The sequence below is a fragment of the Pogona vitticeps genome, chromosome 4 (assembly GCF_051106095.1).
Source record: "Pogona vitticeps strain Pit_001003342236 chromosome 4, PviZW2.1, whole genome shotgun sequence".
NCBI classification, from domain to species: domain Eukaryota; kingdom Metazoa; phylum Chordata; class Lepidosauria; order Squamata; family Agamidae; genus Pogona; species Pogona vitticeps.
In genome coordinates this window covers 226,558,591-226,577,527 of record NC_135786.1, presented here as the reverse complement: position 1 = coordinate 226,577,527, position 18,937 = coordinate 226,558,591, and the positions used below count along the sequence as shown (strand labels likewise).

General features: G+C 40.6%; 1 protein-coding gene and 1 long non-coding RNA gene across 2 annotated transcripts in view; both read right to left on the bottom strand.

Annotated features, from left to right (window-relative positions):
• The window catches only part of LOC144588586 (uncharacterized), a 404,395-nt gene that overhangs the window by 168,693 nt on the left and 216,765 nt on the right, over positions 1–18,937 (bottom strand). The window lies entirely within an intron of this gene.
• Positions 1–18,937, bottom strand: part of FER1L6 (fer-1 like family member 6) — a 118,653-nt gene that overhangs the window by 53,625 nt on the left and 46,091 nt on the right. Inside the window, exons 11-16 of the mRNA XM_072999299.2 lie at positions 17,814–18,166; positions 16,159–16,267; positions 12,062–12,248; positions 6,687–6,807; positions 4,712–4,812; positions 2,098–2,188 (exon numbers count right to left, since the gene is read on the bottom strand). Coding sequence (XP_072855400.2) covers positions 2,098–2,188; positions 4,712–4,812; positions 6,687–6,807; positions 12,062–12,248; positions 16,159–16,267; positions 17,814–18,166 — 962 coding nt within the window. The remainder of the gene's footprint in view (positions 1–2,097; positions 2,189–4,711; positions 4,813–6,686; positions 6,808–12,061; positions 12,249–16,158; positions 16,268–17,813; positions 18,167–18,937) is intronic.

Below are 18,937 nucleotides of genomic sequence, written 5' to 3'. Positions count from 1 at the left end.
AGCCAAACCCGCAAATTTCTTCACCTGCAGCACAGAAAGCACATGAGGGTTGAAAAAAACTGAAGGAAAGAGAAAACGAAGATGACAGATTTTTCCATCCAGAGTCCAATATCTGGAAAGGGAAAGAGATCTGGATGAACAAGATCTGTATATTTTCCCAATGCATTTTTAATGTGATGCTTCCAAGACTTAGTAGGAACCAAAGCTATCTTTATGAAGTAGAGTTTGCCACCTGGCTTCTCTCCCCATGCCCTTTAAAGCAAAGGTCAAATTTAACACCGAAGAAGTCCTGGTGGACAGGATCAAATGCAAAATGATGGGACCAAATTAGCAAAAACATGCTAGTTTAAAATTCTTAGGATTAGCAACGAGCCTTCAGTGGAGAGTTTTAACCTTTTAGAATGAGGGGCACATACGAAAGCTGGAAAGCCACCACAAGATGTTAGCCTCCAAACCAAGGGGGTCTCTGTTCTATATGCATGTGGTGGGTGGAAGTCCACTACTGTCTCATCACACACACCATGTGAATTCCCTGACTCAGACATTTACATTGCTCCTTATTTGAATAGCAGGAAAGTGCTACAACGTGATCTAGAACCATGCTTTTCAGCCTTGACTTGCAACCTTGGATGCTGTTGGACCAATGCCCAGAAGCTCTGCTCAGCATGGCTAGCTATCAACAATTCTTTGAACTGCAGTAGAAAACATCTGGAATTCCAAAGGTTGAAAACTCTAGAACCCAAATGCTCCACCTCTTGTATTTTGTGTCGCACCAGATCATTCTATTGAGGAACCAGAAAGCCACCACGAATCAAAAGACCATTTTCCCTTAAAAGGGCATTTTTATATTTACAGGCACTCTGCTGAGCAAGCTGGTGAGCAGCAGGAACAAGTGATTAGAAAAGGCACTCAGTTGCCAGAGTTGCTACTGCCATTCCAAAAGGTGGCTGATGACTAATCCATGCCAGGTAGAACTGGCAGGAGAAGGCATGTCATACTTGCAGGGCATGTACAGTGGTGCCTCGACTTATGAACGTCACCACTTACCACTATTTCAAGTTACGCCCAGCTCCAGCCGCAAAATTTTGCTTCTATTTGTGACTGGAGCTTTCATGAACAGAAAGAGGCAGGGGGGAAAGGCGGGAAATTCAAATTTCTAACTGTAGGTGGCGCCAAGGCTGCTTCTTTGTAGCTCTTTCGTCCCAGCAGTTAGAGAGCGTGTGTCAGAGGAGGCTTCAGACTGCCTCCTTCTGCTTCTGGGAATGTTTGTGTGTGTGTGTTTGCAGGGAGGCTTCGGACTGCCTTGTAAGGTAAGGTGCTGTTTTCTGCTTTTTAAAAAACTGTTAATGGGTGTTTTTGCAGTGTGGTTTTGAGCTGGGGGGGTTATGTTTCTCTGCTGTGATGGGTCTTGGGGGTTTGTTTCTTTCTTGGCTTCTTCCCTTCCCCATTTCCAATGGGTCTTGGGGGGGTTGGTTGCTTTTTTGGAGTTTTCCCCCATTTCCGATGTGTCCTGCATGATTCCCTTGCTTTTTCCTTTGTTTTCTTTGCATTTCCGACCTGCCCCCTTTGTTCTCTGTGCATTTCTGATCTGATCTGTTTGTTTTCTGTGCATTTCCGATGGGCCTTGCACGGTTGATTGCTTTTCTTTCTCCCCCCCCCCCCTTCGGCCGAAAGGGATTAATCATGTTTCCAATGAGTCATGCAGTGATTTTTTTGTGTGTGTGATTTTTGTCCTTTGGCCAGAACAGATTAATTGCATTTCAATGCATTCCTATGGGAAATAGTGCTTCGACTTACGACCATTTTGAGTTACATCCATCTTCTGGAACAGATTATGGTCATACGGCGAGGCACCTCTGTATGCCATAGCATGGCTGTCATTTACAACAGTGCTTCCTGATTTTGGGTCCCCAGATGTTCTTGGACTATAACTCCAGAAATCCTGGCCAGCACAGCTAGCGGTGAAGGCTTCTAGGAGTTTTAGTCTAAGAACATCTGGGAATTTAAGATTGGGAACCACTGATTTATGAGAAAGATGTAAAGCACAGACACAGTAAACTGCACATTGCAGGAAGAACCCAGGCATATTTCACTTACCAGTTCTTGCTTACACAACGTCATCCTCTTTTTGTCCAAAGCTGTCCTATTCATCTGCTTAGATTTCTTTTCAGCATTTGCAATGAAGGCCCTTGAATGAAGAGACAAAGCAAGTTTTTTTAAGTCTGTAAAAGATGATAACTTCATAATGATGGATAATGATTCTCTCACAGCACATTCATTTATATACCAGATTAACCAGAAGATATTAAGACTTCAGGTCCATAATATTATATTAAAATGGAGGCATCATTTATAGTTGTGAGAAATACAAAAAAGCAGAATTACAATTTGTATGGTAATATGTAGATATCAAATTAATTAGCTTGGGAGTAATACGTGGCTATTTTACATCATATCCCCTGCACACAATAAAGGTTTGAATGAGTAAAGTCTTTTGTATGCACATTGACCATCCAGATTTTTGCATAATATATTTGCATAGGATGTCACTGATCATTTCCAGTGTACAGTGTGTTCTTCTGACAATCCCCAAAGCTTGGTAAGTAATATAATAATGAATCACTGAAAAATGAGCTAAGGAAACAGAATCGAATATAGTTTCATTGTATAATGCTGCAGCCAAAGGCAATTACTTCTGCATTTATTACAGGATATGCTGTTCAGGCAAGTTACTGTGATATAACTACAGAACCTCAAAGGTTTTTGTGTTTTTAAGCAAACAGGCTGGATTTGTAGTTCCTGGACTAACAGTATTTGTTCAGTTTTCACACTTTCCCAAATTCTGCAATATGGTTCTCAGTTAAAGAAAGGCTCCCTCCCTCCTTGTAAAAGGTGTCTCAAAAGTTTGCTTGTTAGAGAGCAAACCAAACCAAAGTGTGCTACTTATATACCACCCTATAGCATGCAAAGCACTCTCTGGGCAGTTTACAATTTAATCATGGAGACTACACATTGTTCCCCTCCAGCAAGCTATTTACTCAATTTAATGAGCTCAGAAAGATGGAAGGCTGATTGAACCTTGAGTTGTCTACCTGGGATTGAACCCAGGTTGTAAGCAGAGCTTGGGCTGTAGTACTGCACTTTAACCACTGCATCACGAGGCTTCAGAGGCCTTTCATAGCAGCCCTCATGATCTCATGTCTCTTGTCCTTCCTGTTAATATGCCTCCTGCTGTTATTTATTTTATTTATCTGTTTTATTTATAGCTTCATTGTTATTGTGGTGTTCTTTTTCAACATGCTATAAACCACCCAGAATAGTGCATGGGGGGGTATACAAATGAAATGAAATGAAATGAAATGAAATGAAATAAATAAATAAATAAATAAATATTTTTAAAATGTATATTTCAGCTTCAATTTCCAAATAAATCTACATTTTATACTGACTTCCCAATCAGTCTACATTACACTTTGAAGATACGTCCCCATGGAAGGTTTAATGCCTTCTAATGTAAAATATGTGCACAGAAATGCACATTTAGGGGGATATGTGTACCAATATTCATAGTTTTACATTAAAATACATTAAAATATTCACAGGCAGAATAATTTATTTCTTTATTTTATTTAAAACATTTTATCTCAGCTTTCTCCTTAAAAAGGACCCAATGCAGCCTACATCATTTAAAAGTAAACTGTATTCAAAGCTGAAAACAGTAGATTATTCTAATATTTTAAAAGAAATAAATAAACATTATATTAAAAATGTTAGGTAACAGCATTACTAAACTAGAGTTAAAAGCAACAAAAATACAAACCATCCCAATGTTTTAAAACAGCTAGTTACTATGGAAAAGCCTGCCTGAAGAGAAAGGTCTTTGCCAAGGTGAGGCCAGCCTGGCTTCCTGTGGGAGGGAGTTCCAGAGTCTGGGAGCAGCAACAGAGAAGGCCCTCTGTTGGGATTTTGTTTTGCTTTTTAACTTTACTTTTACTTTTTACTTTTTTTGGACTTATACCCCGTCCCTCTAGACAAAGTCTACTCGGGGCGGCTTACATAACGAAGATTGTTTCTGAACTGAAACAGAACAAACTCATGAGTGAAGACATGGAAGCATGGATTTGGGAAGGAAGACTTGGACATTCACAGACAACCTGACCTGTCCATCTCTAAACATAGCCACTTTCATGCCTAGCATTACAGTGGTGCCCCGCATAACGAGCGATTCGTTTAACGATGAATCCACATAGCGATTGAGTTTTTGCCATCACAAAAGCAATCGCATAACAATGTTTTAAATGGGAAAATATCACTTTGCGATGATCGGTAAGCGTTTTGCTTACCGATTATCGCATAACAATGTTTTAAAAAACAGCTGATCAGCGGTTCCAGAATGGCCACTGGGTAAAGAAAATAGCCACCCGCTGTGTTTTCGCGCCCTTTCCTCGCTTACTGGGCAGCAAAAATGGCGGCCGCATGGAGGATTTCCACATAACGGTGAGTTTTTTGCCCACAGGAACGCATTAAACGTGTTTTAATGCGTTCCTATGGGCTTTTTTGCCCCGTATAGTGACGAATCCGTATAGCAATGATTTTTTCAGAACGGATTATTGTCGCTATGTGGGACACCACTGTAATTCCTTACCTGCTCCATGGGAACTGCTTCCCATTTATAAAATATATTGTGCGTTCCTTCTGTAGATATCCTTACCTACTTTGGGTGATAAAATCAGTGAGAGTGGACCTCATTTTTTCTTCTGATTCCATCTCCGAAACTTTGATTAAATCTTTGACGTGTTGTAAACCTTCTTCCTAACCCAGGTGGAAAAAGGACAGTTTATGCAAAGGACATCTAAATGTCAACCAATGTCAACCAACGGGGCAAAAAGTGCTTTGAATTAATGCAATTAATGGGAGAAAGCCTTCACCGAGTAATTAGCATGAGTGATCAAGGATAATTGGTGCCTAGTAATTGGCACGCAGAGCATGTTTTCAACCGAGAAATGAATGTATTAGTTCTTAAGTTCATTGTCGATTCAAAATAGTTTATTTTAATTAATGGAGAGGTCTCAGCAAGTGGGTGTTCATTGCCAAGATCTTAATACAAAAAAGTTTGACATCTTTTGAGGGGACCTGATTTCTGACACCAGCTCTATTTTAAATGTAATCAGGGCTGAATACTTTCACCCACCTACCCATTCACTCTGTAAAATAAAATAACAGTAAATTTTTAAGAAAAATATATACAATATTTGGTTCCTTTGTTTTCAACAAGATAGGCACAGGCTTGGCAGAATTCTCCCATTTTTATAGAAAAATGAAAATGCATGGGATGATAAGAGACAAATGATCCATTTTGCGATTTCTTGGAGGGGGAGGTGTAACACTGACAATGGGAGGGGTTCATAACTGGATAGAAGGAGAAATGTTAGGATGGAGTTGTCTAACCCTTCTCCCATGGGGCAGGCTTGTAATCAAAACTTCCCTCCTGCACTTTTCTGCCTGGATAATGAGAAGTGGTGCAGGAATCTGTACTTTATTCCTAGGTTTCTATTTTAATACTGGAAAGGGGGAGGGGAGAGAAACCAATAGGAAAAGCATTAATCACCAGGTCCCTGCACATCCCCCTATCTACCATTGGCAGGCTTAATTCAAAAATATTATGGGATTTTATTTGTTTACTTTAGACAAAGAGGTGGATTATATTTCTGTTCTAGTATTTACAGGGTGCAGAGGGTATCAGCCAATACTGATACCCTCCCCCCCAAAGTGAAAGATGAAAAACAGCTCACTCTATATCCACAAAAATGACTTCTTGGACCTAAGGAGCCTGGACTTGTCTAAAGATTAGGAGGCTGTCTGTCCTTGAGGCTTGCTCAGGAGCAGGGAAATGACTCCTTATCCAATCCAAAGTAGAGCCTTGAAGATCAACCAGAAAGTAGAGCTGCTTAGCAAGCGCCCAGACAGGGCCGGCTGCTGAAACGAGGTCTTATCGGGAGTGTTCCTTGTGATTTCCTACAGAATAGCTCTCCTTCTGTTCAAAGCGTCTTCCTCCGTGCCCTGCTGGAAAGGTCCTTGGCCTCGTTGATTGTTTGAGGAAGATGGCAGGGATAATAGGAATGAACTTCACCTGACCAAACCTACATTTCTTTATTTCAAAAAGCTTAAATATGGAAACTTGTATAACGGTTCCATGGGTATCATTGATTGCTTAACAAAACCCCTAACAAAGATTAGTGAAGGTTTATCCTAAAGTATGAGAGAGAGAGAGAGAGAGAGAGAGAGAGACCCACCTACCTCACAACTTCACAGATTGCAACAGAATTAGTCTATAGCTCAATTTTAAAGAAGAGGGCATGCACAGAACAAAAACTGGAAAACCTGAAATAATCGTGTGGTATACATGATACATTTACAAAGTTAAAGGGCTCCCCCCCCTCCAGTCAAGGCTGAGCTTCTCTCAGGCTCTTGCAGAACATAAAGTGTGAGGAAGAAGGTATTGACCACATAAATTAGCATTCAAGTCATTGTATACAACTGTATTCAAACAAGTCAATTCAACAAGACCCACTTCTCATGTGTAGAATAAATGCCCACAAAAACTTAGTAATTGGTTTGAATGAGGACATTTCAAAAAAACACATTCTCTGTGTGCCACTTATGCTTTGATAGTCCAGTTGACTTACCAAGAGAGCTGCCATTTTCTCAAGAATGTTGGAGAAATACAGTCTAAAGGTCTGGTCACCCCAGAAACTTTTTATATAAATACAGGGCTTTTTCTCATCGTACGGCAAGTAATAATAATTTCTGTTGAAAGAGATAAAAATCCAGTAATATTTTGAAATGAGCTTCTGAAGTGATATGCAAGCCAGTGCAAATGAAATATTGGTTAGCAGACACAAGCTGAGGTACATTGTTCCAATTAAACCAAGTATTAGTTATGAGTGAGGGTGGGTGAGATTTTCCTTCACTAAAAAAGCAAATTTACTAAGATTCATAAATTTTCTACACAAACTTCAGAATGTTAATGTGGGAGAAAATAAAACTAGTACAGTAGATTAGTATATCCAAGCAGAGATAACTAAATTGTTAGTAGAGATAGTCTCTAGTTACTTTCATATGTTACTTTGAAAAGGAATTATAAACTTTTCAGGTTTTATGCTATACTGTTATTATTCCTAAGTGGCAAAGGAAACATTTTTTAGTATCTCCCATATTTTTATAAACATCTCTGAACCGCAGTATCAGAACTGGCCACTTAAGGGAACTAGAGAGCATTTCCTGTGGTTTTGTTTGGGTTTGTGTGTTTTTTTGTCACACACAGCACTTTAGTAACAACAACATAACAAATTACTTTGGCAATTGGCACAACAACAACAATAATGGTAACCAAGCTGTTGAGAATAAATATTGTAACAAGAATAACATTTGCCAAGACAGAAGGGAAACAATTTGCAAACATGCAAGCACCCAACCAATTCCTTCCATATATTTATAGGGCAAACCGATTTGTGGGACAGTGTGGCTATGTTCTTCAGCATACATTAGATTTGTAGAAAGCCACTGGAAAAACTCTTAGCACTCAATACCTGCTTCTTCCCCCCCACACACACACACACACAAACGTGATGAACTTGTCCAGTGAATCAGATGACAGTAGTAATTCAGCGGTCAATGGCGGATCTAAACTGTCTCCTTTGACATTTTCTCCTGAATCCAAACTCAGCAATTGCTTTCTCTCCACATTTTTTCCTTCTGCTTATAAAATAAACTGCTCTCAAGAAAGAAATGAGGCAGAGGCCAGCTAGGCTAGAGGCTGTGCAAAATGTATCATCTTTCAGGCACAGAGCCCAATGTGTTCATGCAAAGATTTATCTGTCCCAATGTGTTTCAGAAGGCCATTTTCAAAGAAGCTCTGCTTCTAGTCAAAATATTCTCCACCTGTTAAACTGAATTTTCTTCCAATGTTTTCCCTTTAGAGATGCACTTATATGCTGCTGATTCTCACTCTTTCCCTCGGCTAATTAAATTGCATTCTTAGGGACATTATCAGCCCATTTTAAAAAATATACTGGACAGAGGGTTTGTAGAGGAAGACAAAGAAAAAAGGACCTTTACTTTTATTAGAAGAAAATCATACCCAAGAAGATCTTTCAGACTGGATTATGACACATGTGGACTTTACAAAGCAAAGGTGACTACATGACACACATAGAAGTGAAGATTGTTCTGATGGGGAATTGTGTTATTTAGATTGGAAGCAAGGTATTTTACTCTTCTGCCAGTGGGTCATTAATTTTATCTCTGATGTCAAATCAATTTATTTTGAATCATTTTGGCATGCATGAACACCTCTAACAGTTCCGTGTCTGTGGGGGTTGCCACTCATTGGCATGCCTTCCATGCTCCTTCTCCTTCTGTGTGTGTGTGTGTGTGTGTGTGTGTGTGTGTGTGTGTGTGTGTGTGTGTGTGTGTGTGTGTGTGTGTGTGTGTGTGTGTGTGTGTGTTTAAGCTTAGTCAGTTCCAACCCCTGTTTAGTTTCTCCTCTCCTTTGCAACCCTACTCAGTTCCAGCCCCAAATTTTTGTCTGTCTGTCTTTGTGTCTGTTTGTCTCTGTGGAGGTGTGCTGGGCTGCAGGGAAAGCTCTGTTTTAATTTTTTTTCTATCTGTCATTCTATTCTAGTACTATTTCAGATTGCAAGAAATAAATAATAATAACACCACAGCAGCAGTTGCTGTGAGAGGTGGGCAGGGTGAGAGGGTACAGAACAAAGCCTCAAATGCAGCCATTCTAAAAGTCCATGTAGCCCCCTCAATTGATACACAACACAGTTAAAAACGGATTAAAAGTTTTCCCAAGAGGATGCCCACACTGACCCCCAAACCACGTGACTTTAAACCGCATTCAAAACCCTGACATCTAATTTGATTTATTTCAGCACTGTAACTGTTCTCATAGCTGGCCGGAAGCACCACGGAAGAACGGAGCAGATGCAAAGTAGAAAACAGTTTTGCTTCTGTAGTAGAGCAATATGAGCCTTTAAGAAAAAGAAGAAATGGGATACATCCTGTGGCCACCCATAGAGAGCAATAGTAGATTTGAAAATGCTTTCTATTTTTTTTTCAACCTCAACTCATCATATCTCTGCTTCTATCTGGAGAAAACATAAAAAGCTTCCAGCTGTGTCTCCAGGATAATAGCCCAGCATCAACATTCTCTGTCACTGTCAGGATGGAAAGCAGCTGCATTGTTGGCAGCCTTCACTTCTCATCTCTTTTTTGGACGACTATCCTCAGAGGCAATTTTCCTTCCATTCTGGTTTCGCTAACACTGATTGCACTTGATTGTTTCTTTTTCTTCAGACGTCAAACCAGCAACAGAGAGAGTGCAGGGGGAGGGGAAGAGAAATCAGTCCCAAATCAGTCGAATAACGGACAGAACATCCACTATGGGAATAAGATTGGTTTAATATCATTCAGTATAATCCTATTTGAAGACTCTCAGTACTAACGACACACATCTCCTTCTTGCTGTCCCATAGTCCAGATAACAAGAGAGATCTTCATGTTTCGTTCATGTTGTGTGTGTCTTTAAAATTCAAGTGCATGAAGAAGGAGCAGAGTCCAAAATATTTCCTCTGTCTATGAATATAAATAAAGTCATGGTCAGCAGCAGACTTTCTGTTCTTTTGATTTGCTCCTAAACAATTTTTAGGAGGAGAGAAAAATGAGGAGAGAGATTTCTGTTTACCTGGGGTAAGGGTGGGATTTAGGCTCTTAGCATCTTGATGTAGGGTTTTATAACTTGTCTTTGGGCTTGGATGGTTTTATAAAACCTGAGAAACAGGGATGTTTTAAGAATTATTCCTGACTCTTTGGATGACACAGTCTCTGAAGGAGTTTCCTGCAAACAGATCATATTCTGGCACTCTGTTGGTGCATGGAACTCAAAGGGTATTTATTTACGTTGTATCCAGTTAGGAATGAACCTCAACAGATGAGAAACTTTGACATCTGAGTGTTCAGCCTGGAGGCAGGCGGTGCATCACGGCCTCTCCCATTTTGAAGAGACCCTTGTCCAGCAGGCTGAGGCAAAGAGGCAGTTACGAAAGCAGCAAAATTAGGGAGCTGGACAGGGGACAGATTGTATTTGTCTTCAGTGTGGAAGGGATTGTCACTCTCGAATTGGCCTTCTCAGCCACACTAGATGCTGTTCCAGGTCCTCCATACAGAGCATGTTACCATAGTCTCTCGAGAATGAAGAATGCCTAATCTAATCTATCCAGTTTGGCCTATGTTTTCTGTTATTTTTGCTGGTTTTGCTGCCTGATTTAAAATTCCAAATCTTGTAAAAGGTAATTATGTTTTCTATACTTGTTTAGAAAGACAGCCTGACAGAACCAAGAGGGTGGTACAACAGAACTCGTTAGAATCACCCTATAACTACAACCTCATACGGGTATTCAGAAAAGGGTTACTCTCAGTGTGTGAGGACTGAAGGTTATGAAAATGCAAAGAGAGGGGACATGTGGAGCCTCAGAAACCCTGGATTTTTTTTCCAAGAGTCCCTAAAGATGCAGAGCACCTCAATATGTAGCAGACTGTCTCTGCTTCACACTGTTATTCTCCACATGTGGAGAGCAACAGAGCAGGGTGGAACTAGCACTGTCCACTCTTCACACATCCAGATGAACTCTTTTTCTGAATATATGAAAAGAGCTCAGGTTGTGAACACCCTCGTTTCAAAGCAGAGGTATGGGGAAATCTCACTACAAGGCACTGCCTTATAACAACATTCAGGTACCATTAGAACACTAAAATCCTTCTTGAGCATCATCTTGAATGGATGGAGGCTCTGTTGGAAATGTCCAGGTGCAACACTCAAGTAGATGCATGCTTTTGCATGGGGGAGAGTAAAGAGAGAGAGGACCTCCTCAGGTTTTTCAGACTGTCCTTTACCCACTCTACATTGTGCTGACTTCCTGCCAGTTTTTGATTGATAGTCTTAGAGTTGCTAATGTCACCTTATCCAAGGTGGAGATAACTTGCCTTTGAAAAGGGTCAGCCTTGACCCCTGATACCTCCAACATAGTCAGAATTAGGATTTCTAAAATCTTTCCTGACCCAAATCTACTTCTCTAATAAAGACAAGCTTGCTTATTTTCTTAGAAAAAAGCATAGAGGTGATTGCTTTACAAAGGAAAGGAGTGTCCTCAGGTAATCATTCTAAGTCTCAAAGGGTTGAAGTCCACAAATTCACGTTGCTTTTGCCTCTGTACCCTCCAATAGGAATATACTTATAAAAGGCTTAAATCTCACTGATTCAGGATCATACTAGATTTTGACGGTAATGTGTATTCCCAGTTATTAGCCCACTTTCCCTTCCAGAGCAGGATTTCCTTTGAGAGATGTGCCTCAGCAATCCAATTTGCAAATTAAGCCTGTATTTACCTTCCACTGACTAATCACAAAACAAAACATGCTAAATGCAGAATACATAGGCGATGAAAATCACTTGCTATGGCAAAGAGATGCCTTTCACCACAAGGGAGCAGCTCTGGAAAAGATAAGGATGGCATCTGCTTTGACCCGTCAGGAACAGCCTAATTGCCTTAATGCTGTTGCTTAAGAAATTGGTTCATTAACAGCATGGTGGTCTATGCTGTAAGTTGCTGCTCTAGAATAGGTAGCAGAAACGTGCCAACATCTTCCTTACCCGATAAGTATACTGATTTAGTAAGGCTCATTTCCCAATTCAGCACAGTAGGACCCCAGTATCCGGGGGGGGGGGGGGGGGACAGTTTCAAGCAACCTCCACAGATGTCAGAAAGTGTAGCATGAGCTCTTGCTCCTTCTAGTGGCCAGCTCTGGTAATACAGCTTGGAAACACACATTTTGGTGGGTTTGATTTAATATTTTCGGACGGCAGATAAGTGAAACCACAAGTACTAATCCCACAGATACAGCAGTCCTAATGTAATTGATCTCCCAGAATCTTCAAGAAGATTCATAAAGAGAGGGATACAGAAGAAGGTCAGGAAACTGAGCTTCAGGGTTCTACCTGTTTCCTTCAGTGATTACTGGTTTTTCAGGATGTGTAGTAGATACCAATGGTATTGAAACATCATGTGCAGCATCTCCTGTTCCTTCATGCAACAAGGGGACACCTTCTTCCTCTTCTCCTTCATGGGATTTCTTTTTCCCTCCAGCTCCTGGTGACACTCCATCAATAACATTACCATAATTCCCTAGAGACAGAAAACCAAGCTAAGATAAGCAAAAGGAGAAATTCAACAATATTAGATTATTAAAGCATTGAATGCAATTACTGCAAAGCTTTTTCTCCATGCCCCTTAATTTTTTTTCTTAAAGTTTACAGATAGTCTTTTCAGTTTTGAATTTTTAAGGCCCAGCCCATAAACAATTTTCTCTTGTTTTGGCAGCCATGTTCTACCCATAGATCATTCCCATTAAAGTTATCATTTCTGGTGCAGATGTTGCACTTTTCTTGCCCTCTGACCACATCCTTTCTCTTTTCCCCTCTCGGTATCACTGCAGGATTGGGGAACATTTGGTCCTCTAGGTGTTGCTGAAAAATAGCTCCCATCATCTGAGACCACGGACCGTGCTGGCTGGGGATTATAGTGTTTGTAGTCTAACAACCATGGCTCCCCATCTTTGGCCTATCACACTGATTCTCAGCCTTTGATCCTCCAAATATGCAGCAGGACCCCCAATTCCATGGGATCAGTATTTATTGATTCACTTATCCATGGTCTGAAAATATTTAAAATATTAAAAGAAAAATCCTACAAATATATACTTCTAAAGATGAAGTTACCAGAACTGGCCATTAGAGTAAGCCAGAGACCATGCTATTTTTGTTAGCGAAATATATATATTATATCATTACCAGAACTGGCCACTAGTGGGAGCAAGAGACTAGGCTATGTATAGCATTTACTATTAAAATAGCTCTTGCTATAATCCACGTTTTTCAGCATCTGCAGGGAAACTTGGAACCAATCCCTTGTGGATATCAGGGTCTACTGTATTTGACTTTATCTCCCAGCATCACTCATCACTGGCCATACTGGCTAGGAGTTCTGGGATGCTGAAGTCCAAAATGTCTGCGGGAAAACCATCATTGAGAACCACTGATCTAACACACCCACAAAATGGGATGCCATGATCCCTTAACTTTCTTTTTCTTTAAAGGAAAGAACTGGATCCAGAACAAGGCCCAGAAAAAGCATCTACCATGAACAAGAGCTTGCTCCTTACTAAGTAAATAAGGTAAAGGTAAAGGTAAAGTTTCCCCAATTTTTTTTGTCCAGTCGTGTTCGACTCTAGGGGGCGGTGCTCATCCCTGTTTCCAAGCCATAGAGCCAGCGTTTTGTCCGAAGACAATCTTCCATGGTCACATGGCCAGTGCGACTTAGACACAGAACGCTGTTACCTTCCCACCGAGGTGGTCCCTATTTATCTACTTGCATTTGCATGCTTTCGAACCGCTAGGTTGGCGGGAGCTGGGACAAGCGATGGGCGCTCACTCCGTCGCGTGGATTCGATCTTATGACTGCTTGGTCTTCTGACCCTGCAGCACAGGCTTCTGCAGTTTAGCCCACAGTGCCATCACGTCCCTATTGAGTAAATACTGTACCTAAATGAAGTTGTTACACATTCTGCCTCTCCCATGTCCCTTGTTTAAGCAAATATGAGGCATTGCTGTGTTTAACTATGAGGCTTTTCCCTACCCACCCAATTCCTGGTGGAGGAAAAAACAAGTTCTCGAAAAAACACAGTGATAAGGTAGGGCTGATACTTTATACAGGTATATAAGCGGGATGGGGGAATCCATGGAAGGGTAGGGCAGGGCAAGCCAGAGGAAGTGAAAATACTCTGGGTGAATGAAAAGCTTCCACACAGTCCATTAAAAATGCTGGATGTCCCATAGAGTTTGCATTCTGATCCTTGGCTAGAATTGTGTATGTTTTCCTGAGAAATCAGATTTAAGTTGATTTGATGCTGCATCATAGTTTGCAACAATGTCCTGGCATACAGAAAGAAATACAACATTTTGCCTAACATTCGTCTTACACTTGTGTTCGCCCATAACTCTTCCCTTCCAGAACAGTTTGACAAAGTACATTTAGTGCTGCTGTACTGAAAAGAGACAGTGTCGGTAATGAAAATGTAAAGCTTACAGTGCCTACAAAGGACACCCCATTTCTTTCCAGAGTTCTCCATCATGGGCAATAGAGAGGAAAACCAAGATTCTTTTCCAGCAGTTTATGCAACTGTACTCACCATACATAGAACTGATCGCCTATAAGTGGCCAGTGGAGTTGAGTCAGCATGATTGCAAAAGATATGTGACTAAGTGTCTCATTCAACATCCCGGCAGCCATATTCAGCACTTCATATTAGACCTATGCCCATTTATCTATAGATTTATGTTCTTTCCAGATTTGCCCACCCAAATTGCTTCTCAGAATACCTCTGTGTTTGCAAACTGGTAAACACAGGCACACACTTGCATGTTGTTGATGTGTGAGGTGACAGAGACCAAAGGGCTCAATCACACTTGCCAAAAGAACACAAGTTATACCAATTATTTTCATATCTCTGTTGTATCAATATATTTTTTCAGCAGTCACAGTGGGAGTGTTTACATTGCTTTGAATGGCATTGCTACATTTCTTTTTATTTGAACTGCTATAGCAGGTTACACTGCTCTTTAGTTTTGTATTGATTCATTTTCTCTACTGTTTCTTGGGGCAATAAGGGCCTACCTTGTCCTTTTTTTAAAATTGCAAAAGTGATATATTAATAGAGTGGTATGAGCCTTCTCTCCTCCTCCCCTTTTCCCTTCCTTCCTTTACTCTCTCATCCCCTTTTCCTTATTTCCCTGCATATTTCTCCCTCTCAGTTCTTGACTATAATTTTTTTTCTTTTTTGCACAATGTCGGGAGGATGAAGTGAGTTTTAAAAGACTTGCAAAATATTATGAAGAGCAGTGTTTTTTAAAAAACAGAGGAGACATTCATACAACACCCCTTTCTTTACCATTCAAAGCAGGAAATGTCCCTTTCTCACATCCTCTTTCAACCTCAAAGGACAGGGGGAAGCCTGTATCCTTCTGAGCAATGTATTCATGTAGTTTTTGTGGTGGTGGCTGCTACTCTTTACTGATTTACCAATATCCCTTTTAAAAAGTTTAAAAAAGAAAAGCTATAAGCATAGTTACCATGAAATGGTCACAGTGCCCCAAAAATTGACCCCTTCACAAAGGAAATAAATTGACAGCAATGTTCAGATATGCTGAAATGATAAGGAATGATGCAGTACATCTCAGTGCAATTTAAAACCACCCTCCTGGTGAGGAAGAAATAAACTGATTGCCAGGGCAAACTATATTAACTGTGCATCATATGAATAGAAAAATTTTAAGGTAGCCAAATAACGGCTAAAATGGTATAACTGGGTTCTTTTGGCAAGCCCTGATCAAGCCCTAGATTTGCACTGAAGATACAGGTCCATGCATGGCAGTGAGAAGTGGGGATCCTCCTTGGGTTTTTTTAGACTTTCCTTTACTTGACCTATGCTAACCTCTTCTCTAATTCCAGACCTCACTTCCTCCTTCTTCTCATACTTTTTTTTTTGGCAGGGGGGGAACTAAAGCTTCTAGGTCAGGAACTAAAAAAATGTCACCCAGCCTCTCCACTTTAGTTTCTCAGAAACACGATTTCTATCATCTTACCTATCTCAATGTATTTCTTCTGATAAACACCAGGTTTTTTGCTTTTCCAAGGTGAAAGAGTTTAAGCGCATCAAGATTCCACAGCACAAATGTGACCCTCTGAGAGGTTTTCATATTTCAGAGGGCTAAATTTCTTCAAAAGGTTTTCAACTCCATCTGCTAGCAGTATATACATTGCAACCGCCAACAATGCTATAAAAATCCAGCATCTATCTCCCTGCATCTAGGATAACATTTATCTAGTTCTGGAAGAAGAGTTAAACAGGGAGGATAAGCACCTGTATAAGCCTTACATTAGATCCTTCTCTGTTTTACTGGAAAAAAGTGCCCAGATAAATTGGACTTACCGCAAAACCAGTGTTTAGATGTTTGAAGAAGAGGTACTGCATACTCACCAACAGACACCTCAAAGCTGATTGGTTTATCTCCAACTTTCCGATCAATCATTGATGCTTCAAAAAATGCTCCAAAGAGGAGGAATTCTTCCAATTGTTCTTCATGGATCTGATAAAATGATTTAAAAAGCAAACTTTATTTATTGTATTTACTATTTTCCAGTGTAGCATTGGCTCAGATTACCTTATGAAGAGAAAACTAAAGGAGCAGTTCTGAAGTTTAGTTGTCTGCTGATGAAATCTGTGATAGACACAAACTGCTATCCATGTTAACTCCTGACTTCTCCAAACCGTATCATCACCTTGTGTGTGTTCACTACTTCACACAAGTTTGTGCTGCACATCCATTACCGCACACCTCTGGCCATTGCAGTTTTCAAAACATACATTTGTCAAAAAAGCAAAACATGACAGGGGAGAACTAAGGACCAGAGAAACAACCTGCATGTTTAGATTCATATACGAGCAGGTAAAGTGTATGTATGTTTCTAGAATGGCTGGAGAAATGAAGTGGATGCATCCCAGTTTGTTTTGATGAAAAACAAATGTACATACAGAAATGAATGAGGGAGATAAGAGGAAAGCCTTTGGTTATGCTCTCATCTAAGGAGTTCCTAAATCTGATACATTCAGAAAATGTTATGTAGGAGTGAAGTCAGGAAAGGCTGGTGACTCCGATTTTACATGGCATGTGTGTGTGTGGGAGGGAGGGAGGGAGGGAGGAAGGGAGGGAACGGGAGACAATCTGGTCTTAGTGTTGCCTAAACTTTAAAGGAGATGTTAAACCCATTTTGTGGTTCAAGTTCAGTTGGGAGGGGATAGCACCTCCATTTGAGCAGTGCGTAGGCATCCTTCAGTCTTGGGAGACTATGGTAACATGCTTTGTATGAAGGATGTGGAACAGTGTCTAGTGTGGATGAGAAGGCCAATTCGAGAGTGACAATCCCTTCCACACTGAAGACAAATACAATCTGTCCTCTGTCCAGCTCCCCGATTTTGCTTCAATGCTCTATGAGAAGCTGGATTGTCCTCTTCAGAGCACAAAGCCTGGGTAGAATAATATGGAGGATAGGCTGTTACCCAAGCAGCAAATCCCTCCTCTCCACATCACCAAAATGATCCAATGGAAAGGCAAGGGCCAATACAACTGGTTCCAGCGACGTCGCAGGAGTTGACAGAATGAAACAAACTGCCTCCAGGACTCCGGCTCCGGATTTTGCCTCGAGGTTAACCCCTGAAGCCTTTTCCATCAGTGGATATTGCCACAAGGCAGTGGAGATTTGAGATGGTAGTTTTCCTTCTCCTAGATGGGCTGCCTTCCAAAGCTGATGCGCCCCACCTACCCGGCATTTGAGCAGCACCTCTTCTATAAATAAGTTGAACATAACCTTTTTGTTTGTTTGTTTGTTTAACCTGCAGCTGTACCACACACTAAAAGAGATTTTCAGCTCATGTACTTTCTCAAAGAAATATGGGAAATGTAGTTTGGTTTGAAGACTAAGAACCCTTCTGAGAGAGAGGTTTAGAGTCTCACTATAGAAATATACTTGTCAGAGCTCAAGGGAGAAGTTGAAGCATCTACAGCAGGTATGTATCTACAACGTCATCCCATGAGGGACTACAGAGTAAAACAGATGGATATTTTAACCATTTACCTCAGGTGGAACATCAAATGGCTCTACTTCCACATCAGTTGAATTTGTTTTATCTGACTCTGAAGAGGACTTTCCATCTTCTGCTCCCTTTTCTTTCTCTTTCCCAGACCCTTTGGAGCCTTTAGAGTCCTTATCCTTGGAAGGCAGCTTTATGTCCTTGATGATTTTGGAAAACTTTGACTCATGGGCTCCTCCCGAGAGGATCTCCACTGCTAGTTCAATCAAGAGGCGGCCCCTGAAAGAAACACCTTCCCCATAGCCTTCATTGAGCTCTTGGTGGTCATCCATCAAGGAATGGTTCCTAGGCGAGCCATAAAGATTGATCCAAGCAGGTCCGAAGGTGGGCAAAAAACCTGAGGAAGGCAGATATTCAAGAAACATCAGATGGAGCGAGGAGTAAAAAGAGAAAAATGTGCTTGATTTCATGCCTCTGTAAACAATTTACTTGTAGTAGGCACACCAGAGTGCCACTTGATAAGGCATATCCACACACCGATTCACTAGTAAATTTGCACAAGGAAATGTTTAAGGGACAGTGGTCTTCACCATGTCTGCTGACAACAAGGGACTCCCTGGGAAATGCAGTTCTTTAATGACGTAATGACGACTCTTTTAAATGGATCACTCTTGCCACTCGGTCTCAGATGTAGTTGTAGAAGGGGTAGCCATGTTAGTCTGTGCAAGCATTATAGGTGAAAACAAAATAAAAATAAAAAATAATACTTTTTTCAGTCTCAGATGTGGCTACAGGGCATTATTGGAGCTTAATGGGCTTTGTGTCCAAACTTTCCTTTAAAATGTCAGTTCTCTTTTTTCAAGAAAATCACATCTCTTTAGGAAATCTTTAAGAATAAAAACAAACATTTAAGAACTCTACTTCACTACCAAACTTGAAGTTTGTTTTTTGTTTGTTTGCTTGCTTATATGACTGTTGGTTGATAGCTTCCAACCAGAAAGCTCTCACCGAATGTCAGCTCAGGAATTATTATAGCAGCAATATAAACTCTGCCTTCTGGAACAAAGTGATGCTGAAAATAAATCATGGTTTTGGGAGGGATGAAAAGATACAGTAAGTCATGGAAAATATCAGAGTATTGAGACAAGACAAATGTCATATGGGTGGT